The sequence below is a fragment of the Danio rerio genome, chromosome 7 (assembly GCF_049306965.1).
Source record: "Danio rerio strain Tuebingen ecotype United States chromosome 7, GRCz12tu, whole genome shotgun sequence".
Classification (NCBI taxonomy): Eukaryota; Metazoa; Chordata; class Actinopteri; order Cypriniformes; family Danionidae; genus Danio; species Danio rerio.
The window spans coordinates 52,776,711-52,804,027 of record NC_133182.1 but is presented as its reverse complement, the minus strand read 5'-3'; the positions used below and the strand labels follow the sequence as shown (position 1 = coordinate 52,804,027).

General features: G+C 36.7%; 1 protein-coding gene across 6 annotated transcripts in view; it reads left to right on the top strand.

Moving 5' to 3' along the window:
• The window catches only part of col4a6 (collagen, type IV, alpha 6), a 182,218-nt gene that overhangs the window by 142,079 nt on the left and 12,822 nt on the right, over positions 1-27,317 (top strand). For 3 of the 6 annotated variants that reach the window (XM_068222723.1, XM_068222724.1, XM_017357093.3), the window contains 21 exons: positions 2,056-2,109; positions 2,191-2,253; positions 5,241-5,285; positions 5,369-5,422; positions 5,509-5,572; positions 5,703-5,813; positions 8,908-9,057; positions 12,026-12,115; positions 12,219-12,376; positions 13,197-13,376; positions 13,519-13,702; positions 14,418-14,468; positions 16,846-16,917; positions 17,004-17,111; positions 18,629-18,847; positions 18,977-19,138; positions 23,957-24,127; positions 24,222-24,365; positions 24,554-24,676; positions 26,524-26,705; positions 27,047-27,110. In XM_068222723.1, the coding sequence (XP_068078824.1) occupies positions 2,056-2,109; positions 2,191-2,253; positions 5,241-5,285; positions 5,369-5,422; positions 5,509-5,572; positions 5,703-5,813; positions 8,908-9,057; positions 12,026-12,115; positions 12,219-12,376; positions 13,197-13,376; positions 13,519-13,702; positions 14,418-14,468; positions 16,846-16,917; positions 17,004-17,111; positions 18,629-18,847; positions 18,977-19,138; positions 23,957-24,127; positions 24,222-24,365; positions 24,554-24,676; positions 26,524-26,705; positions 27,047-27,110 (2,449 nt within the window). The remainder of the gene's footprint in view (positions 1-2,055; positions 2,110-2,190; positions 2,254-5,240; positions 5,286-5,368; positions 5,423-5,508; positions 5,573-5,702; positions 5,814-8,907; positions 9,058-12,025; positions 12,116-12,218; positions 12,377-13,196; positions 13,377-13,518; positions 13,703-14,417; positions 14,469-16,845; positions 16,918-17,003; positions 17,112-18,628; positions 18,848-18,976; positions 19,139-23,956; positions 24,128-24,221; positions 24,366-24,553; positions 24,677-26,523; positions 26,706-27,046; positions 27,111-27,317) is intronic. The other 3 variants (XM_073907321.1, XM_073907322.1, XM_068222722.1) reach the window with 1 other exon arrangement.

Genomic DNA, 27,317 nt, shown 5'->3' with positions numbered 1-27,317 from the left:
TCATAGCAAACAACAAGTCCTTTTTATGTTCTTTAAATGAGCAATATCACACGAGTAGCAGTGCGATATGGCTGTATATCGGCACTGGTGGGGGAGGCGTGCCTTAGTGTTTTACCAGGGATGATATACAGCCACATCGCACTGCAACAAGTGTGATATTGCATTTATACAACAGTTCGATGGCATAATCGTTCATAAAAAACGAAATCAAGCACGGACAGTCTAAAAACCCTTTTGTATGAGCAACTACTTTCTTCTGCCATTCATTCACATCTGCAGCTGGCGTCAAAACAGCAGAAACCATTACTACATCACCTACGTCACAGCAGAGCTAGTCTTTAAATGATTTTCTAGCATAATGTCTAAAATGATGACAAAACAGGTGATTTTGCTCACATTCTAAGATTATAAGGCTGAACAGCATGACATGTCATCAGTCTACAGAGATTTCACGTTATTTCTTTGTTGCAATCAGGAGATCACAATAATTAACCCTGAAAAAGCCAAAGCAACGCAAACTCTACCAGATTACTGTCATGTTTGTGATAGGTAAAAAAAAAAAAACGCTAAACACATGCAGCATATCTTCTTTCCTTTTTTTTACTGAACTAGCATACAGTAACAAAAATAGGAGACTCATTAGAAACAAACAGATGGACAACCAAAAAGTAATGCAGGGTTACTCAAAGAGTAAACACAAAATACATACATTCCTGATATGCGAGTCATATATTACACTCAATACACTACAATTATATGGAGTAAATACAGAACATACAAGAGTGAGATCATCTTAGAATGTCACTTACCAATTTGATAATGATTTGATCAGCTGTAGTTGAAAAATACATTGATATTTTATCCTTTAAGGGCTTATTATGATGTCTCTGTTGCCATCTTGTGGACAACATCAACTGTCTTTGCTCTGCTTAGTACGACATGCTAATTCCTGCCGACGCGCTGTCTCTCAGAAATTATAAATATTTAAAATAGGCACTATCCTTATAAATGAACTGCATAGTTTATATAGCAATAATAGCAATCTAAACTACTACATTCTAACCTATAAAAGCCTCAAAAGTACATTATGTTGTCCAACAGCTGCAATATTTATCAAACTGTTGTGAGTTTATTGATCTGCTGTCGCTTTATGTGGGCAGAGTAATACAAAAGGGTAAGGAGCTCTGATATTGCAGAATATCGCTCGGCTATCAGCTAATCAGATTTGAGAACCAGACAGAACTGTTGTATAAAGTGAAATAACACAACATAAAACAAAGGAGGCTGAGAAAAATTACAATTTTTGATGAAAATTTCAGACGACACTTAGAGGTTTTTGCATCTGGACTATTCATTTGGTAAAGTTTGTAGCAAAATATATAACATAAAAGCATTTTTTTAGGTTCAGTCAGCAGAGGTGTCAAACTTAGTTCCTGGAGGGCCGCAACCCCGCAGAGTTTAGTTCCAGCCCTGCTTCAACACACCTATGTTTAATTAAAGTTTATGATATAAACAGTAAAAGATTAGTTATTTCCAACAACATATTTAAAACTATATATTCTGTTAATCCATGTTTGAGCTTAAATACATTTATTATGAACTTTTCATTTATCTTAAAAAAAAATCCTGCATTGTTCAATCCTGTTTTATTAAAACTGATTTAGGTGACATTAATCAACGCTGAAATATACTGTATAACCTGTACTGTATATACTGTAATTAAAGTTTAAAATTTATTGTTGCATTTTGAAGCCCAAAACACACATTTAAATGGGAATACGCCTTTAGCTGAAACCTGTGCATGCTGCATAAAGTATACCTTGTGTAAGTTTTCTTGACCATAGAGATGCAGTATCATTATGCTTTATTCATAATATTTTATAATGTTTCTGGTCTTGTTTTACACATTTTTCTCACATCCAGTAATCAGTTTTATGCAACATTTCTCACAAAAAAATATAAAATCAGCAAATCTTTTTTTGAGGAGCAGTCATATGGAAAAATGTGTTTTAAAAATTACAAACTCTTGCTCTATCTCTCTCTCTTCTCCTAAAGGGTGATAAAGGCTATGCTGGTAATCCAGGTCTTCCTGGGAGACAAGGACCAGTAGTGAGTAATCAAATATTACTTCTGTTTAACATGTTATATGAAACTAGCGCTCACATTTCTTCATTTGTTGCCCATGTGTAGAACCCATTTCGTTATCCAGGCGAGGTTGGAGAAAAGGGAATCCTTGGCTTGCCAGGCGGAAGGGTAGGTCCTGTTTCAAAAAAATTTGCATCAGATCTTATCAGGGCTTCACAATATATCCTTAAAGCATCGCTATCATAATGTGTGCATCTGTCACAGTCATGTTGGGATTATAGTTACCCAGAAACTATAGTTCCCTCTCAAAAGAAAAGATAAAGATTTTGCTGTTTGTTCAAACTACTTGAGCTGAAACAACACATTTCTTGATATTTTTCTGGGACAGCTTAATTGTTTTAATTTAAGTCTACTTGATATGTGTTGGAACAACATTAATGAATTGTGTGGAACCCTGCATTTTTTATTGTGAAGTACACATGATTTGCGGAGGCATTGTAAATCTTAACCGTAATCTAAAGCCCCGATCAGATCACACAATTTTTTTATTGTCGGTTACGAAAATCACCATGTCAGATAATGCGTATTTTTTAATTTATTTTTTATTATAGAATTGACTTGACTTGTCGTTGGTAACAAATGTGTTAGACTACACGTTCCTTCACAATCGGTTATTCCGTGACGTCTACAACGAGTGTAATTTCCCAAAGCAGTCACAAGTGTTGCTATAACGATATTTCTTATCTCAATCTTATTTCAATCTCAATAAACACTGATGCTTGCAGACAACTAATAGTTACATTATTTAAGGCATTCGTTACGACATTAATTGGATCAAACTTATGATTCCTTTTTAATATTAAGATATTTTCTCTGAAATCTAAATATATATTTTTCTGCATTGGGTTGCTTATTAAACAATCTCTCCCCTGAACTTGCCGCGAGTGAGACAGAGAAAATGAAAGCACATAAGCAGCAGCAAGGAAAAATCAAATGCTCAAGACATAATCTTTTAAATAATGACTTATCAAAAAAAAATGCAAATATATGACAGATGTTTGGGATACAATCACAGTAATGCATTTATTAGATCCTTATTTTCCACGGAGTGAAACAAATCATCCACCTGTATAGTTGAGTAGTATACCGGCACAAACAATAATATAATTCGTATAATTTTCTTGAAACAAAATATATCTTTGAAACAATTTTAATGTGCTATAATTTTAATCTTAATTTTAATGCATCTTTTGTTGGTCAGTTACTGCATCTATAAACAACAATAACAAATAATATCTGAGGTGGTGTGCTTCAAAACAAGTGCGCTATGTTCGCCAAAACACGAATTGCCATGAGGTTGGTTTGTTAAATAAAATAATAATCTAACCTAAATAAAATTAAAGTGAAATATTCACAGTTTCAGAGAAGCTTATTTTAAACTATTTTTACTAATGACAAATTTGAATAAGCAGGAATGCTTTTGCAATGCATTCGCAGCACTGAACATGTTCCCAGATTACCTCAGAAGAACAAAATCTGTTGGAAGGCTGAAGGGGATCACACATCGCTCGTCGGCGAAGTGCAGCATCGAGCTACGCAGTGCCATGCATTTTAGCTACACAGTGCCATGCATAAAATTGCTTAAAACACCTTAATATTTCATAAAAGGTAAAGTTTGCATAACCAATGATTGATCTTATACACCCGTGACCCACCCATAAGTAAATAGATAACCGAGAAATGATGTGCTCCTATTGCCCAGTGTCACCCACGTGACAGAACTTGTCGTGAAGAATGAGAAAAAAATTAAACATGTGAAGTTTAATTTTAAACTAATTTCGAGAGGAGCATGTGCTCATGATTGACCCAGCTGGTCCACATCAGCTAATTATGATCCGCCAATCAAAGGATCGCAAATCACTATATATATATATATATATATATATATATATATATATATATATCCTCATTTCCTTTCCACAACTATCATTGTCTGGAAGAAACCCCCCTCCTTCCCTTCTTCCTCCTTTATCCAGAATGACTAGCACTGTTGCCTCACAGCAAGAATACCAATGGTGTTGGGTCCTCGTTGAGCCATCTAGCATTTCTGTGTGGAGTTTGCATGTTCTCCCCGTGTCCGCGTGGGTTTTCCCCGGGTTCACCGGTTTCCTCCCACCATCCAAATGTGCTCTATATTATAGATAAAATAAGCCTAAACCTTTTTTTTATAATGTATTACTCTCAGGAAGTTCGCCTTGGCCTCAGCAGCGGGGGAGTTTGAGATAGACCTGAGCTCAATCTCCACTCGCCCTGCAAAAGGGGGGGAGCCCTGGGCTCGAGGATCCTTTGAGCTCAGGACTCTCTCCCGGGACAGCATGCCAAACAAGCTATGTATAAATCATGAGCTAAGTGTGAACTCTTGAAGCTAGACTTTCTGCAGTGGTGTCATGAGGCGTCACAGGCATGGTCTCGGTTGTCGTGAACTATGCCACATTATAGGAGAAGTAAAGATTGAATCTTGTGTCATGACGCCCATTTGTCATTTACGAATCCTCACAACACCCTACATCAAGGAAATTGTGCTGATGAAATCGCGACAAAGTCGTGTGATCTGCCCCGGGCTTAACAATGTGAAAGATTTTTACTTGGATGTGTTTTAAGGCCTATGATTGTAGGATTCAAAGCGAATTGAAAATATTTTTTAAAAGGTTTTGGTGCTTTTACAAAGATTAATTTTGTTTATAAAATGAAGATGAGTTATTTTAGATTTGATAATTAAATTTCTGTACTCAAATATTGTTAGATTTTACCGAAAACCAAGAAACAGTGTTTATTTCATGTTTTTTTTTTTATCTTTGTTTGGTTGTTTTCATCTGGGCTTAACTTGTTATTTGTTGTTTTATGCAGATCCTAAAAAACGTCCCAATCAATGTAAAATTATGAATTATTTCCAAACAGCAACTTAAGTCATTTTGTAAAAATTAAATTCACATCACGCTATTATTTGCAGAAATGCAAAATATTGCAACGTCAGTTTTTTCCAGTATCATGCAGTCCTAGATTTCATGTTTGTGTGTTTGATTCAGTACGTATTTGAAAATAAAATACACATTTTTCACTTAAAATTTCTTTTCATGTGTAATTCAAACTGGCAGGGTCCCCCTGGTCTCAACGGTCCTCCTGGACTTCCTGGGAGAAAAGTAAGATATGAAATGCTTTACTCCAAACTGTTTTTTTTTTCTCTATATCCTTGTACACCAATCATCTCCTGTTTCCTCTGTAGGGCTTCACTGGGAGTGAGGGATTTCCTGGCCAACCAGGTTTAAATGGCCCAAAAGTGAGAACACAGAATGAGAAAAACGCACAGTTGATCATAAACAGAAATGTAGTAAATAACACCATTTTTTAAATATGCATTTTTAGGGCGACATAGGAGATCCAGGTCCTCCTGGGCCAATTGTGGACTCTCCGGTATTTGAAATTAAAGGTATAAGCAATTGCTGATATGTCAGGCTCCAATGTTGCTTTTTTGTGATTTTTGTTCAATCTAAGATGCACTAACTTAAGTTATTTTTCAGGTGTAGATTTCAGTGATCATTTAATTCACTTGTTTCTAGGTTCTAAAGGTGATCGTGGCTTTCCTGGATATCCAGGGTTTCCTGGGGATACTGGTTATGGAGGGCTTCCTGGTCAACCTGGTGCTCCTGGACCACCTGCTTTTTTCACAGGTAATAGACGTGCTTTTACATTTGAATGCTTTATGACTCAAATCATGCTACTATTGTGGAGGAGGATTTCCTGAGTTCACTTATTGATGTATTCAGATATTGGCAGGTTTGTTTGTTTATCGTGCTGTTTCAAAAGATCTCTGAGCTCAGATTTTCTCTCCAACCAAAAGTTGTGACTGGGATAGAAACTAGACAAGAGTGAGGGTATGTGACTAAGCTGAATATACTGGCGTCATCTTGTGTTGATTAATGGAAAGTTGAATGCAAAATTAAAAATAAATTATTGAAATTTAAATTATTTTCAATTATTTGCCAAGATTCTGAGCAAGAATCTTCATCATTTTCACAGAATTTCCTTTTATCATTTTTTTCTAAATGAAGTCTTATTTATTTTAATTTGGATGGAATATATATATATATATATATATATATATATATATATATATATATATATATATATATATATATATATATATATATATATATATATATATATATATATATATATATATATATGGGTAAGTTTTTTACTACGGGCACTTTTATATCCTTTGATCATATATCCAAAAAAATATATCAAATTCCTTTTTCTTTGTCAAACTAACAATAAAGCCTACTTTACCTAAAAACCTAAAAAATTACTATCTTTCTATTATATTTTTTTTCATATTATTCAACCTCCTTTTAGGTGTCAAAATTACTGTTTTCACCTTGTCGCACACAGAGTTTTAAACATTTTAAAATATTATTTATCTGGTATCTATTAATGTATCTTAATGAAGCGCTGGTGAAAAAATGTAAATATTTTATAGTTATTAATGTGAGACTATTATCAATATTATTTTTATACAAAATATAGTTGCAGCTATAACACAGACAACTGGAGTTTGGATCCACGTGCAGGTTTATTCAAAGTCAGGCAAGCAATGGTCAACACGGGTGCAAACAGATGTACAAAGGCAGTCCAGAATCGTACTCAATATAACAGGAGAGAGGTCGTAAGGTAGGCGGTAAAATAGGACAAACGGTTAACAAGGCTAAGGTCTAAACACAGGAAAACAAGACTAGGAAACACGTTGTAATGTCACTAGGCAGATGAACAAGACTCGGCAAAGGGAATGAGTGAGTGTGCTGCTTATATAGTGTGTGTAATCAGTCTCTGACAATCTTCAGGTGGTGCAAGTGTAATCAGTCTAGTTGAGGAAGCATGTGTGTGTGTGAGCGGAGTGCATGTATAAAAATGTAGTCCAGAAATGGTGGATTTGTAGTCCATAAGTTACTGTGAGTGAGATCCAGCTATCTTATGAAGTACGATCACTAGTAATCGTGACAGCCACACAGTTTCCGTGTCATTTCCACCACAACACTGTAATATTGCTTTAAAAAGTTTGTATGAAAGATTATTGAGGTGTTTTCTAAGAAAATGAATAGTGCCATCATGGGAACATCTTCAAGATGGAGGGAATTTAAATTTTTATTAACAACACTTGAAGAAAAATCAAGATGTTTCTAAAAACTAAACAAAATGAAGGTAAATACGAGTGTTTTGTAGACATGAAAGGCTAGTATCAATTCAAAGCTAATCGGTGAAGCTATTTTTTTCACAATAACCTGTTGAAATGTCATTTCCACCACTGTCATTTCCATCACCACACACATTTTTAAAAAAATAATTAAAAAGTTCTCATCACACAGTAAAAGTGTTTTCACAATGTATAAGTTCATGCTCTATTTAATAAACAAATTCAGTTTATTTATTTTCTAATAAGCTCTTAACCAAATTAATATAAACTTTTAAAGTGTGACAGGTGTACAATTCAGCATACAACAAATTTATTTCATTGACAAATTAATATATATATATATATATATATATATATATATATATATATATATATATATATATATATATATATATATATATATATATTGTGGAAAGATTGGTTAATTGACTGCCATAATTTGAAATAAGCTCTATATTGAGATCTGCTGGAATTGACATTTGTTCAGTTCACGATAGAAAAAATGTTTCTCTTCTTACCTAAGTTTGTCCTCTTACAGATCTTAAAACTAGGCAAATTGTTTAAACTTATGAGGCTATATATGTTACGTTAATTTTGAACAAGTTTTTTTTACTCAACTTTACAAGGCTAAAAGTGCCCATAGTTGAAGAATTTTGTTTTCTTGATTGGTAGACCACTGTTGTTCAGTGACTTGCCTTATCAACTCATCTAACTTGTCTAGTCAAACTAAATAATTTAATCTGTCTTCACGGCAAAGAAAAAAGAATATAGTTACTAGAAATTAGTTATTAAAATTTTGCTTTGAACAAATATCTCTGTTAAACAGCACTTGTGAAATACTTCATTAATTCATTCATTTTCATTCGGCTTAGTCCCTTTATTTATTAGGGGTTGCCGCTGTGGAATGAGCTATCAACTTATCTAACATATGGTTTACACAGCCGATGCCCTTCCAGCTGCAACCCATCACTGGGAAATACCCATACACACATTCACACACACATACTCTGCAACCAATTTAGTTTATTCAGTTCACCTATAGCGCATGTCTTTGGACCTTGGGGTAAACCGGAGCAGCCGGTGGAAACCCACACAAACACGGTGAGAACATGCAAACTCCACACAGAAATGCCAACTGACCCAGCCTCTGCTGCTTTGCGTGTGAAAGTTGACGATCTTTTAACCTAACATAGCATCTAAAAAATGCAGCACTCATATGCACAGTGCTTTAAAAGATACAAGATGCCATCAAACACATTTACAATGAAAAATAGAAAAGTAGCGCCCTGGAAAGGCAGAACACATTCTGTGTGATGAACTGTCCCTAAGCATAGATATACAAATTCATAGCAGTTACCTGGCACCTATAGTTTTTAGACAGTTTTTTGTGTCAATATGACCGGATATGAGAGAGCAGGGTTGCATGGGTGCATGGACGAGACAGCAGTTCAGTCATGAGTCCATTATACAGCTTGACTCCGCCTCTTACTACACGTTAATAACGATACTGTTTGAATGAAAATCTGGCCCTGAATATAACATAACTGTATGAATTTTGCTTATCTATTCAGGTCGTCCAGGTGCCCCTGGATTCCCCGGTAGTCGTGGACCCAAAGGACAAAGAGGAAACCCAGGTCGAGATTCCTATGGTTCTGAAGGCCTTCCAGGAAGTCAGGGCCTTTCTGGACCACCTGGCCTACCTGGACCACCAGGCACTTCATGTGAGCTTTTGCAAATGAAGACATCGATATAAGTGGTCAAAAAGATAAAAGCTTATCAGCCTTAATTTTCTCTGTAATCCGCTGAACCGCTGCATTGCACTCTTCGTTTATTAGTTGATCAGATTAGAGCTTGTGCATTCGAAGTTTTCAGTCATATTGCTATTGCAGAAGACCTTTCAGGTTTCTGTTTATTTCAAGCCATGGGTCATTTTCCATGCTTTTATTCAAGTCAAAACTAAAGGGTGTGTCTAAACTATTTTAAGTATAAAAAGTGCAAAGTAGTGTGTTCACACTGAAAATTCTGAGAATAAAAAGTGATGGGGCTTGTGGGATCTAAAATTCCCTCATAATAAAGTACAAACAGTAGACCAGGAGAATGGAAATTCAGTCTTGGAAAGCGACAGTTTTGCACTAGTTTATTCTAGTTTTAAACAATGAATACATTTACATAGACACCAATAATCCGATTTTAATAATTACTCTGACTAAACGTAATTAAGATCTGCCATGTAAACAGCAATTATTAATTAATTTAATTTACAGTAAACAAGGCAATAAACTATTAACATGGTTATTCATGTAGGACTTTTTTCACCACCTTTTGTGATAGGATAGTCCATACACATACACAGCTGACACTATTCTCTGCACCTACCGAGTTAGTGAAGGACCAAAGACACATACACCGCAAAATGCAAAGGTTTTTCTCCCATTCGGCGTGTGGTATCAAACTCCATAAAAACAAGACTCTTCCTGCAGTTCATAGTCACATCCAATATCTCATTTGTCATGTGGGCATGCATGAGATGTTCCTGAATGAAACTCCGGGGTAAATGTTTATAACGTGGTCACGCAATGACGTTAATCGAAATATGAGCTATAACATGTAAAACAGGATCATGAAAGGAACATTCAACAAGCAACTCACGTAATCATATTATTATCTAATTCAGATTAAGGTAAATGACTGATGTCCCTGTAAACATAGTCACTGTTGATAACTCAACTGCCTGTAGCTTTCTTGTCACAATCAGACATTAATAAGCTTTTTTAGGTTGGAACAGGACTGAGGCTCTATAGGACCAAACCTACCAACCCCTGCACTAGATAATTGAGTGCATAGTGCATCAATACATAGTGTGTAATTGCAGAGTTTGTAGTGCATTATTTGGTGAAAAAAAACTTCATAAACACGAATAAAGTACTGTTATGGCTATACACAAAGCAGACAATTGGCCATTGGACAGCTTGCAGGTCATCGGTGAATGCCTGTCATGCTAGTTTGCTGTGTTCCACATGTTGCCTTTCTTCAGGCTTACATCAGAGAGAGATTGAATAGCACTTTGATTGGCTGTTAGGTTATGAATCAGAGGAAGGGTGCAAAACTGAAGTGACCAAACTAAGTAAACAATGCAAGTCAAAACGGAACACAAAGAGTCTGGTAATGATTTTGTCACATTTCTTAAATATTTGCTAATTATGTGATTATCAGATTATTAAATATATGTTTGTGGAATCACAATACAGATTACTGCCACCTGCAGATATAGAAAGTTACATCCACTCTCATGTGCAGAATGTACATTATCGTTTAAATGGCTGTTGTCCATTTCTTGTGTTCACATGCAGCTTTTTTGTCCAGACGTGAGGTGACAACACTGCTAGTTCTTGTGTTCCAGTTTTTGTCGCCACTAAATCTTTGACCGGGCTTTATGGGTTAAATAAGTTTAAATATGCAATTCAATTCGTTATTTCTGTAGCGCTTTTACAATGTAGATTGTGTCAAAGCAGCTTAACATCGAAGTTCTAGAAAATTAAAACTGTGTCAGTCTAGTTTTCAGAGTTGAAGCTTAGTTTATGTCAGTGTGGTTTAATTTTCACTACTGAAAGTCCAAACACTGAAGAGAAAATCCATCGATGCGCAGCTTCACAAGTCATAAACCAAGCAAACCAGTGGCAAGGAACAGACTTCACCAATTGACAAAAGTGAAGCGAAAAACCTCAAGGGAAACCAGGTTCAGATGGGCACGACCATTTTTCATCTGGCCAAACTTCCTGTGCAGAGCTGCAGTGTAGGAGCTGGAGGCTGGAGAACCCTGGACGTCCATCGTAGAGAACTGCAGGTTCAAGTAAATCAGCGGCGGGTGGTCAGGCTGGCCGCCGGGATCAATATGAATACTAGTCTGTCACTTTGGTCTTTTAGGAATCAGTCTTATGCTCTCCTTTTTTCCATGACCACCAAAGCATCGGCTCAGAATACGGCCTGGTCTAGAATTATGGATACCCTGGCATCTATTCTTTACATGTCTTAGATCGCATCAATAGCGCTGCACAATCTTTAGAGGCCTCGAGATGAGTATCCCCAGGTGTAAATAGGAAATAAAGAAAATAATTAGCATAACTACTGTTTAAAGGCTGCGTCCGAAATCGCCTACTATTCAGTAAGTGCTGCATTTGAATTTAAACGTACTACTTGGCCGAAATGTACATTTTATACTGGATGAATGTGAGTTGTATGATTGGAATTCAGAGGTACTACATCAGTTTTTTTTTGTCATGATCACGTGACCTGCCAGTGTGAGTTACATTGCTTTACTCCTACTCATGAATTTTCTTGCTGGGCATCATGGGATAGCGCAGCGTGCATTGAATGCACACTTTAGAATCTTGCTGTAAGTCATCCGGGTACTTCTGGCATACTGATTTTTGAATTCTGTTAATTCGGACACACTACTTGGCTGGCATTCTGTTTTTAACGTACTATATAGTATGGAAGTATGCGATTCTGGATGCAGTGATAATGTATTTAAACATGAGATGCAAGAATAAAGAGCTATACATCAGAGAAAAAAACATCTTTGCAGCAACAGAACCAGTTTACTCTTTATAGTGCTATATGACTTATCTTTAGATACAAATGTATATCATGATTTAAGCTGATGGTTGCTCCTTATTTAATTTTTTTTAGCAAACTTCATCGTCACTCCACTGCCTGGGTTTCCTGGACAGCCTGGTCCAAGAGGACCTTTTGGAAGCCAAGGCATTAAAGGGTTTAAGGGTAAAGAACTATGTCATAGAACTGAAATGAGAAGTGTTGTGTTTAATTTTTAAATGTTAAATTACTTTTTTGTACTTTCCTACTTAACCCTTTGCACTTTTAGGAGAAAATGGTGACTGCAACTGTTTGGGTGGAGGAACGATTGGTGCACAGGGCCCTCCAGGGCCTCCAGGATTCCCAGGATTCATAGGACTCAATGGTTTGAAGGGAGAAATTGGTGACAATGGCTACCAAGGGCTTCCTGGACCACAGGGCCCTCAAGTAAGTGCTTGGAAGAAATGTAATGTAATGTAATGTGCATTTTTTATATAGCGCATTTATTGTGTATGGCCATACACCCAAAGCGCTTCACAATCATGAGGGGGGTTCTCTCCACACCAACACCAGTGTGCAACATCCACTTGGATGAGGCGACAGCAGCCACAGGACAACGGCGCCAGTGCGCTCACCACACATTAGCTATTGGTGGAGTGGAGAGACAGTGATAGAGCCAATTCGGTGGAAGGGGATGATTGGGAGGCCATGATCGTAAGGGCCGATAGAGGGACTTTGGTCAGGACACTGGGATTACACCCCTGCTCTTTCACGAGAAGTGCCATGGAATTCTTAATGACCACAGAGAGTCAGGACCTTGGTTTAATGTCTCATCCGAAAGACGGCACCCACTGACAGTGTAGTGTCCCTTTCACTTTTACTGGGGCATTAGGACTCACATAGACCACACGTTGAGCGCCCCCTGCTGGCCTCACTAACACCACTTCCAACAGCAACCTAGTGTTCCCTTGTGGTCTCCCATCCAGGTACTGACCAGGCTCAGCCCTGCTTAGCTTCAGTGAGTAACCTTCAGTGAGTAGCTTCAGTGTGTCAAAGCTCTGAGCTTTTGGGAGTGAAAACATTGAATAAAATTAAATTGAAAGGTTGGTACATGGTAGTGAAAGTTAAACAGTGTAAGTTTTAAAATGTTACAAGTTTGTATTTACAATACTGTATTCTGTGGATTTAATCCTAGGTTGTCTTCAGAAAAAAATGAAGTTTCCAAGTAAATTCCACAATCACCTAATCAAGTCTTGGTTTGTTGTAGGGTCGTCGCGGTGACAGAGGTTTTAATGGACGTAAAGGGGAGAAGGGTAACGCTTTCTTCCCTCAAGGCAAAGGACAAAAGGGTGATTTGGGACAGCAGGGTCCTCCTGGGCCACTTGGATTCAGCAACAGCCCTGGAAGGGATGGATCACCTGGCTTTCCTGGACAACCAGGTTTACCAGTGAGAACATGTTCCCTTTTCCTAATTTTTGTCTTTCAGAAGCTCTATTGTTACTGCCAAAGGAGATGTTGTCCTCGTTTTCTGATTGTAGTGTAACTTTCACCCAATGAGATCTCAATTTCTATTTTTTTTTTTTCTACAGGGGGAACCTGGTTTTGGCTTGACTGGAGATAAAGGTTTTCCTGGTATTCCAGGGTCCAAAGGTCGCCCAGGTGCCAGTGGCGAACCTGGTATTGGCTATCCAGGTGTAGCTGGGTTCAAAGGAATGCAAGGTGAACCTGGATTCAATGGTCTTCCTGGTCCCCCTGGACCTCCAGGTTCTAAAGGTAAGTAAAAAGACGCTTAGCCAATGTTTATGGTAACTTATATGACATTATTTTATACATTCATTAATTTTGATGAATATGTTTACATCTGTGAAGCAAGCGATAACATTTCCTCACAGTTTATTTAGATTGCCTTTCAGTTAGATTGCTGGGATATATTCAGATATCAGTATATTGAGGAATATTAATATTTAATGTACGCTGATTAGTGTATGATGAGCTTGGTTGAAAAAGCTACAATTTAGATGTTGCTATATTTTAATTTATCTTGTCAAGGTTTCGAACGTTTGTGAGTGTGAATGAGTGTGCAAATGAATCTTTGCATATTGCCTGTGCTAACAGAACTTTTTGACCTCTTTGCAAGCCATTCCATTCAGAGAGAAATTGAGCAGATGCAATTAAAGCATAACAAGTCTTAACACCCATGTCTGAATCACTGGATCCTTTCACTTCTCTGCATGCTCTCCATCTCTCTCTCTCGTGTCGATGGAATGGCTTTGACACAGCCATGCACACGTTCTCCTTTTGATTTCTTAATTTGCACTGCTTTAACCGAATGTGCTGGAATATTTGAATGAGCATTTTAATGATACAATCATGTTCACGCTTATGCTTTTGATTTCTTGTTGATGCTACCCGAATGAACTGATTAATCAACCGATTGATTGACAGCTTCTCTTGCAATCTCTCTTGCCCTTGCATGTTGTTTGACTAGGTGACAGCTGTAGGCAGGCGGGGCTTATTGATGCCTCTTTGGAAGAGGGAGGTGAGATGCGAACCCCAGAGCTGCAGCCAGTAAAAAATAAATGACAAATTTCCACTGACCTGTTTGTATCAGGCAACTTGACTGAAGCGTCCACTAATTCTGAGCAAATTTTACATTCATAATGACTTCTCTATAACTTGAGATGTCTAAATGAGTTAGCCATTCTGGAAAAGCAGTAGTTGTCACATGTAACAGCCTTTCATTGCCAGTCGTTTAACAAATGTTGTGCATGCCATTAGTTTTACTATACTAAAATGCTGGTGGAAATGTGGGGTTAAGTTTTGTTGATGAATGCAAAGAAAAAAATCTATTTTAAAAATCCTTGCACTAGGGCTGGGCGGTATTGCAAAAAAAAATTATTACAATATCACGTTTCACTCGTTTTCGCATGTGTTTTTATTGTGGCCTGAAGTGACAAGTGCGTGGTTTCTATCACTATTTTCAATGCACTTGCTGCCGTCTTTCTGTAACTAGGCGACCATCAAGCGTTTTCTCAGAGGATGACAAACGGACAAACCATTGCTGCAGCTGTGATACAAGTTTATGGAGAAAAGTAAAAAGCACTGTAGTATTTGGGTTTGCTGTGTTTTTCTAAGGTAATTAGTCTGCCGTTACTAAAACTTGTAAATTCTATACAACATGTGAAGCAGATTGATTAGTTCTACTTATATAAATCGCTGTGCGCTCGCAGCATTCTGAAAGGTTGAAATGTTTTCAACTAGGTGTGACTGGAAAATTCACGCATGTCACGTGTGCGCCGCTGGCACAACATATGCTTGTCGTGCAAGTTGGGTGCCTCTATTGGAAATGACAAACTTACACCCTAAGCTTATTGGAATTGCTTCCAAGGCGTATGCTCAGCAGCCACATTTTAATAAAACTATAGCACTTCATAACCAAATATTATACCAAACATTTTTTTAATCGATATTGACAATGAAGTTTGGTCAATACTTTACATACCGATGCCAAATTTATTGCCCAGCCCTACTATGCCTTCATCAGATGTGTATTACTTAAATTCACATTACCAGCTCTACATTAGTGCTTATACTAATTAACCTTGCTCAGCTAGAACATACTGTACCACATTACCACAGAGCATATTTTGGCATACCCCTTACTTAAAATCTCTAAACATTCACTTATATTGGAAGACAATGCAGCAATGCATTGTTACAACAGAAACTGTTGTACACCTAGAGGGATTCATAAACCCCATCTCTTCTTAACAATTACCTAATTTCCTTCCAATATTTCCTAAGGTAAAGTCTTGATAACTTAGCGGGGATCTTGATGTCAAAACAACATTAAAAAACATGTCAAATTAAATACATCAAAAATGCTAATCGTTTTGATGTCAATACCTTGACGTCTATTTGACATCCACAAATTGATGCCCTTTTGACCCCAAAAGTAGACAGAAAAAGTATTAAATAAAACATATTTATCTGAAAGCTTAAATTACAAATTCACACTGGATTTTGTATCCATTCAATGTACAGTTGAAGTCAGAATTACTAGCCCGCCCTTTGAATTTTTTTTTAAATTTCCCAAATTATGACATTTTCACAGTATGTCTGATAATATTTTTCTTCTGGAGAAAGTCTTATTTGTTTTATTTTGGCTAGAATAAAGGCAGTTTTTATTTTTTAAGAACCATTTTAAGGTCAAAATTTTTAGCCCTTTTATGCTGTTTTTATTTTCGATAGTCTACAGAACAAACCATCGTTATACAATAACTTGCCTAATTACCCTTGCCTGCCTAGTTAACCTACTAAACATAGTTAAGCCTTTAAATGTCACTTTAAGCTGTATAGAATTAGCTTGAAAAATATCTAGTCAAGTATTATGTGCTGTCATCATGGCAATGATAAAATAAATCGGTTATTAGAAATGAGTTACTAAAACTATTATGTTTAGAAATGTGTTGAAAAAAAATCTGCTCTCCGTTAAACATAAATTTGGGGAAACAGTGGGGTTTATAATTCAGGGGGGGGGGCTAATAATTCTGACTTCAACTGTATATAAGAGACTGAAATTGCTGCTTTTGAACAATATTGCTGAAAAGGCCTCTATTAGTAATAAGTGTCATTTTTCAGTGGTATTTTTCCAACCACCATGAAAAAAGTGACCCTTTGTGTTATTTAGGGTCCAGCATATAATCCCTTTTCACCTTTCCTTTTTCTACACTCACTAAACCTAATTCTTTTAACAAGTTTAACTAACAATTAACACAAACACTCATCTTTAGTTTTTGTTTTTCAAAGCAGAAAACATTATAGAATTTATTAGAATTAGTTTTAGCATACGCTTGTGGAATGGGCCATCAGCATCTGTTTTTATATGTTACTGAAATTAATATGAATGTCAACAGGAACACCACTACCCTGTAGGCTTCCTGGTATACAAGGAGATAAAGGATTCCCTGGACGTCCTGGAGTGCCAGGTAACTGAATGTTTGAAAGTACTGCATATTAAATTTATCAAATGTGGCATTTCAATTATAATATTGCACTTTTATGCAAATATTAGGGCCAAAGGGTCGGGTTGGTTCTGCAGGATTGAATGGCCGGCCAGGTTTTGATGGTTCAAAGGGTGAAAGAGGAGAACCAGGCTCTGGGGGTCGACCAGGACCCCAAGGTAGGATTACATCCTCAAACACCAATAGGTGCATCATATAACCGCAAATCTAACAGCCCTATCACACTGAGCACAATAAAATTGAGGCAAATTGCAGACAAACTGCACTCACATTGAACATGAATTGATCATTTATAGCACGTTTACAAGTTTGGTACTTAACCAGAATCACAATCTATATATATATCAATCTTATGATATGAATAAATGATTAAACTTACCATCAAGTAGGACTGCACGATACTTCAACGCGAAATCGAAATCACGATTTAGCCAAAGCTACAACCTTCATGCACTTCATTTCAAGGAAACACAGCTCTGTGATCAGTTGTAAATCTCCTCCGAAGGTCAGTGGGAACTCTCAAATGAAAACTGCAAATACATCGCAAAAGAAGAGACCTAGAAAATCAAAATCATCTCACAGAAGGATTTATTTCAGACTCTCAACTGAGGTTTATGCAAATTAGTGTTCTTAAATGTGGCATTTTCTTTTACCTTTGAGTATAAAGTGTGTTTACACCACTTAATGGGAAGGAATGTGAAACTAGGGTGGAAAGGAAGAAATTTGAAAAACTAAACTAAAATATTTTCTTTTTTCTAATCAGTATAGTGCAAATATATGAACAGAATATCAACAAAGTGCAAAACAGAATATGCATTCTGAAATATAACATTGAATACTGCACCACTGTGAAGCCGGAAGTGTGTGTGTGTGTGTGTTTCTGTTTTTGCACAGGACAGTAAAGGCACAAACACTGAGATTTAATCAGTTCATAGCTCTGATTCAACAATCCAAGACAAAGCTGAATATCTACCCAATTCATAGAAAAGTTGCACGAGTCAGAATCGGAGTCAACATTGGACTAAAATTGCAGTGTATGCCCAGCCTTACAAGACAGAATCATGGATCATTCAGAAGTGATGCAAACAACTGCCAATTCGCAAAATCGCAGAATTCGCAGGATCTTCAGAATCAAACCCATTAAATCATGTGCTTACAATAAAATCACAAAAAGCTGCTTCATCTGAAAGCAGGTGCTGGAGAATTACAGTTGATTACTGTACATGAAAAATGCTTTCAATAAATTAAGTGTTTTCCTTTTCTTTTTAAAGGTTTTATAGTGGTCACACTTTATTTTGATGGTCTATTTGTTGAATTTAAGTTACTTTGCATCTACATGCCAACTAATTATCATTAGATTATAAGCAGACTGTTAGGTTGGGGTAGGGGTTAGTGTAAGTTGACTTGCAAAGTTTCTTATAGTCAGTTAAATGTCTGTTGAAGGAGCATATCAACAGATACTTAGCAGACAGTCTACTAATACTCAAACAAACCATCAAAATTACCTTTATAGTTGCTGTGACATGTCAACATTCTGTTCTCAGACATCAAAATGCACTACAATTAATCATGCTCAAAGTAAAATGGCCTTTACACCTCATAAATGGCCAACTTGCTTTAATTCTTACAACTAATTTAAAGCTGTACATTGAGTTGTATTTGTACATATGTTTAGGTTTCCCTGGTCCCAGAGGAGATGCAGGTTTACCAGGAACAACAAATATTGGCTTACAAGGTTCTCCAGGACGAGATGGGTTTCCAGGTTCACCAGGACCAAAGGGAGAACCCGGTGCGGTACTTGGGGCCACTCCTGGTGATCTAGGTCGTCAGGGGAGACCAGGAGAGCCTGGTGACAAGGGTCAACCTGGGGTTCCTGGCTTTCCAGGGAATCCTGGTAAGTTTGTTAATTTTCTTATAAGGGTATTAACACCTATGTTATGATCATCAATTATTAGCAAGAGTCATGTTGAACATGGCAATCACGCTAGATTTTAAGTCTTTGCTCTAATGGGTTCCATCATAGGTGTTGATGGACGCAATGGATTTCCTGGCATAAAGGGTGAGCGAGGTGTGAATGGATTACCTGGTCCAGTAGGTCCCATAGGTCCACCAGGCGAACTTCCTCAAGGGGGAATACCTGGTCCCAGAGGGCCACCTGGAGCTAAAGGCTTTGATGGGCCTCCAGGTAAACACGTTCTTTCTCATACTCATAAAACATCAATTTTGGTAATTATCAAATGATAAAACTCAATATTTATCCAAGAAATTCTGATCAGATCCATTTACTAAGGCAGCATTTCTCAATCCTGTTTCTTGCGGGACCGGAATTGAGAAACACTGTACTACAGTAACCTGTACCATGTTGCTAGTAACTGTTCACATTATAATGTTTGCCAGTTCTACGCTATCATACTTTTTCTAAAGTCTTATAGACCATTGTTAGCCAGAGCAGCGTTGGTTTGGTTAAAAAGTGTACATGTGGACATTGTGTGAACTACTGTAGATTTGACATGCAATAAAACATTTCACTTTTGGCTGTTTCTCTTCTCATCAGTCTTTGTCAGTCTGTGTTTACTGAGTGTCTTCACAAAAGATATCTGTTTTCATTATTCTTTTCTTTATGGTCATCCTCCCCTCCTTCTCTTTTCCATCACCATCATTTCCACCCTCCCATTCTTCCATTTGTGGTGTCACTCTCCTCTATTTTTGGTGTTGGGTCACTTCACTAGGCTGCCAAGGTGAGAAATATTGTCCTCGCTGATGCCCTGCGTAGAGTGTTAATATTCTTCTAACACAAAATTCACCATCCGGCTATGCTACCTCTTCATCTGCTTGTCTTTTCTTGTGTTTCCTGTCCTCCCAATTAAAGCAGTGTGCAGGAAGCATGCAAGAAAGTTTTTTTGTCCTAAAATTGAAATATAAAAATTCCGTCAAACCTACGAGATTTCTGTCTCCTTTGAAAATCTATTTTTAAATCTATTTTACATTTTGATTTTTTGATTTTTATTCATGGGTGAATGAATCTACAGTTTAAAGAATCTGTAGGCTACAATATCAAATCAATAGATTAGACATGTTGAATACAATCTTTTTGAAATAATGTGCTTGCAATGTAATTAAATAAATTAAATAAGATTTATTTATTAAAACCACGAAATCAAGTGCAAGCATATGAATGGGACTGACCACAACCACACAATAGTGAAACCAGTTTATTAAAAATGGTCAACCAGGCAACGGTTGAAACAGGAGCAAAGGGAAAGGGAAGGTAGGGGTGCTTTAGGTTTAATTTAATAACTAATCTTTGTTTGTTATTAATGCAAGGCCCAATCCCAATTCTACCTTAGCCCTTCCCCCTGCCCCTCGTTTTGCACGTTCACATCAAAGGGTAGGGGTGTCCCAATCTCTCTTTAGCTTGAAGGCATAGGGCTAAGGGGGAAGGGATGAATACCCCTTTGAATGAAGATTTTTCAGGACAACACTTGAAACCAAGGGGTCAGAACATTTCCCAGAATACACCAGCCACAAGGGCAGTATTGGTGAATCTGGAAGTAAGAAGATCCACAAATTAGTATTTTTTGTTATTGGTATGAATTTTTACAACAAATTAGCACATGTTTTAATATATTCATAACCATGTGAATAAAACGCTAAAATAAAAACCGATAAATTTCGCTATCTATAATCCATAATCATAACTCCAGTACAACAGTTCCACAATTTTCTGACACTCCATGACATTCGTGTCATGTCTAGTGGCAGGGAATGAGCTGTTTACACTGTCTGCTATGATGTTAATGTTGTTTTTGTGTGTTTACTGCCACTGTGTAAATACACAGTACAGTTACAATCTTATTGTCACATTAGATCGCTATAATAACATAATATATGCCTTCAGTGATTTCCTGAAAATATTTAGCAAAAAATAACGCAACTGGAATAACTACAGCAGTCGCGATCGTCCGATCTCATATGAAGCATGAGATTGCGATGACATATGATGATGTGTGCAGGTGCTGTAGTGCTGTCCCAAATTCTTAGGGGTACATTTTGAAGCCCTTCCTCTTTACACTTGGTTTTAAAGGCGAAGGGGAAAGGGTAGGGGTACAAAAATAGAATTGGGATTGGCCCTAAGTCAACAAAAGAAAATGGGATTAAAATCACTCACCGATCTTAACTATATAAATTTTGTTAGGACTGCACAATATATAGTTTTAGCATCTATATCGCAAAATGCGCATCTGGAATAGTCATATCGCAAAAATATACAATGTTGTATTAGTTGAGCAGGACCTACAGAATTGTATTTAACCACTGAATTTGTATGGAATTTATATGATTTATGCATAAAAATGTCTTACATAGAATTTCTGACTTGTTTATAGTCCAAATATCAAATATCAAAGCGAAAAACAGATTATGTTACTTACCCCACTGGCAGATATTTTAGCTTGTCTTAAGAAAAATCTCTTAATTGTGACGGTGAAAACAAAACCATATTTCTACGTGCTCTAAGAATTTTTGGATATTTGGACTGGAAATGAGACAAAACAAAGAAAAGCATTTTTTTCTGTTGTGATTTTGCAATTTATATAGCTGAATACTGTTGGTCTCCCCAGAAAACCCTTTTGTAAAACAGTATTCATATCGCAGTATTTATCGAAGAAAAATAAAATATCACAATATCAGAATTTTTCCAACATTGTGCAGCCCTAACTTGCCCTAAACTAAACCAATTGAATTTGGAGTGGTTATTTTTCACATTTAGTTATTTAGTTTCTAAACTATTTCTCCATTGAATGCTCTTGATACAAAGCCAAAAGATCTTAACTTTCTAGAAAATGGAACTGAAAAAAATATTGTTTTAGTTGTCCAGCCGAGTTAATAACAGGTTGTAAATATGTCAATAAAAAAAAAAACAATGAATTTGACTCAAGATACTTATCACATGACAAAGGATGTCCTAAATGTCCCCAAAATAACTAATTTTACACCAAAAAGAAGTCTTTGTGCAGCAATAAAAAATTATAAATTGATTTATTTTTTTTTTGCTTTCTTACTGTATTCGTTGTGCTGATTTTATTTACATATTTGTTATTTTTTCATCACTCTTTGATTCATAATTTAATCGTGAGGCAACCAAAGACACCTCTACAATAGACAGATATGAATGTTTGAAGAAAAAAAATCTGATTTCAGTTACATTTGGGTCTGCAAATATGCAACGGACTATACAGTGCTCAGCATATATGAGTACACCCCTCACAAATCTCTCTTTTAAATTATTTTTTTAATAGGAAGCTCTACAGTATTATATTTGTGCATATACATTAGATTAGTCAGTACTGGAGCCAAATATGGGGCTTACCTAACAAAATAACTTATGATAACGGTCCAAATAATAATACACGTAAATGTATAGGTTATAGAAAAATATTAAATACACATAAAAAAAATTGTTGACATTTTTTATATTGTAATTCTTTTACTAAATTTAGCTTGAAGTAAATTGTATTATCTTTCAATCTCTAAATATGTTTGGTGACTAAAATAATATTTTAATAAATATATCCATTAAATAAATCTGTTTTGTTTAAATGCACCAAAATACATTATTTATTCCCTGAGAAATGGATACAAATATTTATTTTTGAAATGGGGTGTATTCAATTATGCTGAGCACTGTATGGTAAATATAGTTTTTCTATAGTCTTTCGTATTTAAACTGTCTGTACATCTTTTTCGTGTGTTTGAGTACAATAAACTTGGCATCACCTGGTACACTCACACCTTAAAAGATGCATTTAATTACTAACTTTCAGGTTGACATAGTTTGAGCAACACCATCTAACAATGTAGCCTCAGAACTTATCATGCCACTGTAACCATGTTGTGCTTGTGTGCCTTTAACCATCTACTGATGAAACATCGTCTTTAGTTAAAAGTAATATTTCATATACAAGCTACTAGTGTTTCAGTCTAGAATTAGCTGCTATTCTGTTCATCCTTTCTAATGTGTTATTGTACAACACTGAGTATGCTTGAATGGACATCAATAATCAGATTTTAACATGATCGACAAAGTCTGATTAAGAGTCTTTCATGTAAACTGAGATTTTTTTTGATTACCTCAGTCGAACTTAAGTCATACTTGAACTGAACAGAAATGGGATTAAGAAATGTGGAGAATGCTAATTTTAGTCACGTTATTGAAGTGCAGTACAGACATGTAAACACTGCAATCAAACTACTACTGTCATGTAGGATTTTCACTGCATTTTGCGACAGGATAGTCTACACACACAAACACAAACACACACACACACGGCTGTTTAACACTAGTTTCTGCACCCAATGAGTCAGCAATGGACCACAGACACCTGCATCACAAAATGCAGAGGTTTTTTCCATACAAATTTAAATTCCATTGAAACAACACTCTTTCAGCAGTTCATAATCACATCCAATATCTCGTTTTTCACGGGGGGCATGCATAAAATGTTCCTGAATAAAGGTGAAAATGCAAAAACTGCAGTTAAAGTCAACAATCAAAAATGAAACAACTGAAATTACATGAAATCTGAAGGAGATTTGGATAGTGTGGTCACGCAATGACATTAACCCAATTATGTGCTATAAAATGTAAAACAGGATCATGAAAGGAACAATTCACCAGAGGCAATTCAGTTCAATCAAAAATCCACTCATGTAAACACCTTAATAATATTATTGTCTTATTCAGATTAATGGAAACAATTTGATTACTGATGTCCATGTAAACAGTCACTGCATCCATTAGCTTATGCTTGTTTTGTTTTTTGTTTTTGTTTTTTACAATTTACTTGTTGTTAAAAGAATATTGTCTATCGAGACTCAATGGGTAAGAGTGTTTACATGCACTGTACAGTTCAGCTACATTATTAAATAAAATATGAAATATTACAATCTGAGCCAATCTTCAAGCCAAGTGCCTATAGTGTTGTAACAAATTTTTACTCCACAGGTTTCCCGGGGCTAAAAGGCATGAGAGGAGATCCAGGGCCTCCAGGACCTGGTGGAATAAAAGGTATACAAGGAATACCTGGCATCCCAGGTTCGCAGGGATTTAGGGGACCTCCTGGACCCACAGGTTTTACGGAACGTGACGGCATACCTGGAAGACCAGGAATAAAAGGTGTGAATACAGACATAAAATCAACCTGTCTGGGGCTCCAAAAATTGCTAATTTTGCTTGTTTGTATTTACTTCTTTTTTGGTCTGTGTTCAAGGGGAGAAAGGATCTCTTGGGTTGTTGGGGTTCCAAGGATTACCTGGTTCTCCTGGAATTCCAGGAGGTCCAGGTATTAAAGGTTTGCCTGGTTTCCGTGGACAGGATGGCTTAATTGGCAGAGATGGGCCAAGAGGACCCAGAGGTATTGTGATGACATTTGAAAGACACCTGGCTATCAATGATTTGTCATTTGTAATGATCTAAGTTTTCAGTATTTCGAGAAGAAACCAGATGGCACATATGTTTTGTAAATTTAATTCAGAGTTCACTGCAGAAATAGAATTCAGAATTCATGTACTGTTTTAATTAAAGTATGTGTGAATCTTAAAGGGGATCGTGGTGAACCTGGTCCTCCAGGACCATCAACTCCACCAATTCCAGTGGAACGGCTTGTAAAGGGTGAACCAGGTGAACCAGGAATTGTTGGAGGGCCTGGTTTCACAGGACAAAGAGGTACGAGAAATGACCAAACTGTCTAATTAGACTTCATTTGCTTTATAATTAGAACTTATTCATTCATAAAAATAAAATAAAAAAAATCGGCTTAGTCCCTTTATTAATCTAGGGTCGCCACAGCGGAATGAACCGCCAACTTATCTAGAATATGTTTTACACAGAGGATGCTCTTTTAGCTGCAACCTATCACAAAGAAACATCCATACACACTCATTCAAAGTCACACACATACACTACGGTATTTGGCTTACCCAATTCACCTGTACCGCATGTTATTTGACTTGTGGGGGAAACCGGAGCACCCTGAGTAAACCCTCGTTGACACGAGGAGAACATGCAAACTCCACACAAAAATGCCAACTGACCCAGCCTCTGCTGCTCTGCATGTGAAAGTGGAAGATCTTTTTACTTGCTGTGAGGCGATTGTGCTACTAACTGCGCCACCGTGACGCCCATAAATAGAACTCATTTTTAGTAATGAAAAATTCACCTCAATTATTAGCAATAAAATGTGTATGGCTAATCTTTGAACATGATAATTAAGTAATTAAGGCTCAATAAAGTTGGTTTTCTGCCTTTGGCTCAAGCTCTTTCAATGCCATGTCCATGCAATTGTCAAAGTATACTCAGCCACAGATAGATGAGTTCAACACATGATGGGATGAGACTCTGCTATAGTGTTCTTTAATCTAACTGTGTGGCTGCCTTATAAAAATGTGTCTCTAGAGTGGCAGACATAATAAGAGCAGGAACCTACATTGTCATCCACAATTCCTATAGTAAAAGAGGAGCAAATTAGCAACAGCGCTAAGTCCATAAAATGCAGGGTGCGATCAACATTGCTTTATATGCTCAGTGATTCCATAATGAAAAATGTCCTTACTGAGACATCCATGTATCCATGTAGCTGATATGACAACTCATCAGAATTAATGGACGTATTCCTCGATCAACAGGCCTCTTTGCTGAAGATTTAGTTTAGTAGCTATTTGAGTGCGTGTGGGTTTCAGATACTGTAGCTGCTTGATCTGCATTTGATGAAACCCTTTGTAATAAAGTAATCTGAGCAGTTGGGATCCATTTATTGGTAAAAGCCATGGTTAAACTGGTAGGGTCAAAACACTACTAAAAGTACTAGTGAAAGCAGGGCAGTCAAAGTCAGTAAGAAGCAATGGGTTGCGGCAGATATCAAAGATACAAATAAGGAAAAACAGACAAGAAAATATATCAAAAAAGATAATTGACAAGGCAAAACAAGACAAAAAAAGTGATTTTGTGTGTACTGGTTCTGGTAGTTTGCAAGGGCATTTTTTGTGCAATGATATTGGTGTAACATTGTTGTACTCTATTACGGTGGTTTATGAGGACATGACTGGTGTCTTTGTAATTTAAAATGCTTTAAATTCATACTTAAGAAGGTGTTTTGATATTCGGATTTTGCATGTTCCAGTGAGTGAGTTTAGGGGTACATACATTATTAATACATTATGCCCGTGGAGACTTCACCAACACCAAGATGTGCATGTGTGTGTGAACTGCTTAATTTAACGTGTAATAGATAACAAAGGTGAAGGTGCCATAAATGCCAGGTATGGGTTTATGGTAAATGGAGTGCACATAATGTGCCAGTAATCAGGTAAGGGGTGAGTTGGTCTCAAAACATAGTGGCCAAAGTAAACTTTGGGCTTCTAGTAGAATCATTGAATTAATTTATGTGGTATTGTAAATGACAAACCTGTACATCATTTCACTTTGTGATGAAAGTATGGGATATTTGCTTGGCTTCACATTTAAGATAAGCATTACTCTCTGTACTTAAAGAAAACACATCTCTTTTTGAACAGGTGATAAAGGTTTTCCAGGGCCTCCTGGACGTCCAGGATTTCCAGGACCACCTGGCTTTGCAGACCAGGCAAAGGGTTTACCTGGCCAGCCTGGAATCCCAGGTGTTCCTGGTTCATCTGGCTTCCCTGGACCCAAAGGCTTTCCTGGAGTTATGGGCTTCCCTGGCTTTTCAGGTGTGAAGGTAAGCATTCTGTATTCAGACACAGCACAGTATACTATGGATTCATCACATCTGATACTGGTATCATCATCAGGTTCAATCTAGTTGTCATAATTTGTACTTACGTGCTATGTATATAGGGACACTGTTTAGAAATAATAACATTTTGTATACGATATGCCTGATTGTCATAGAAATAATGTTAGAAACCTTTAATTTCCTTTAAATATCTAAATATTTGTTGTTATTATTATTATTTGTTTGATTGATATGTAATCTGGACAAGTTCTTGACCGAGTGTGAAGTTAGCACATGGATCTTGTTTGTTGTATTTTTATATTTTATGTTGTTCTTATCTGTAGGGTGATAATGGTGTCCCTGGGGTTCCTGGGTTCCCGGGTGCTCAAGGACCACCTGGTGCCAAAGGTGAGATTTCTGTAAATCTGTGTTTATTTCTGACCTCAACTGTATGGCAAAAGATTTCAATAGAAGGCTAAAGGCAGCTATAACTGGTCTCACGGTTCGGTACGGATTATCATGCCATCGATTTGGTTCAATTCGATATCGCGGTGCATCGCGGTACATAAACGATGCTTTCCATACACAGTGTTGTACTTTAGGGGGAGGCTTTAA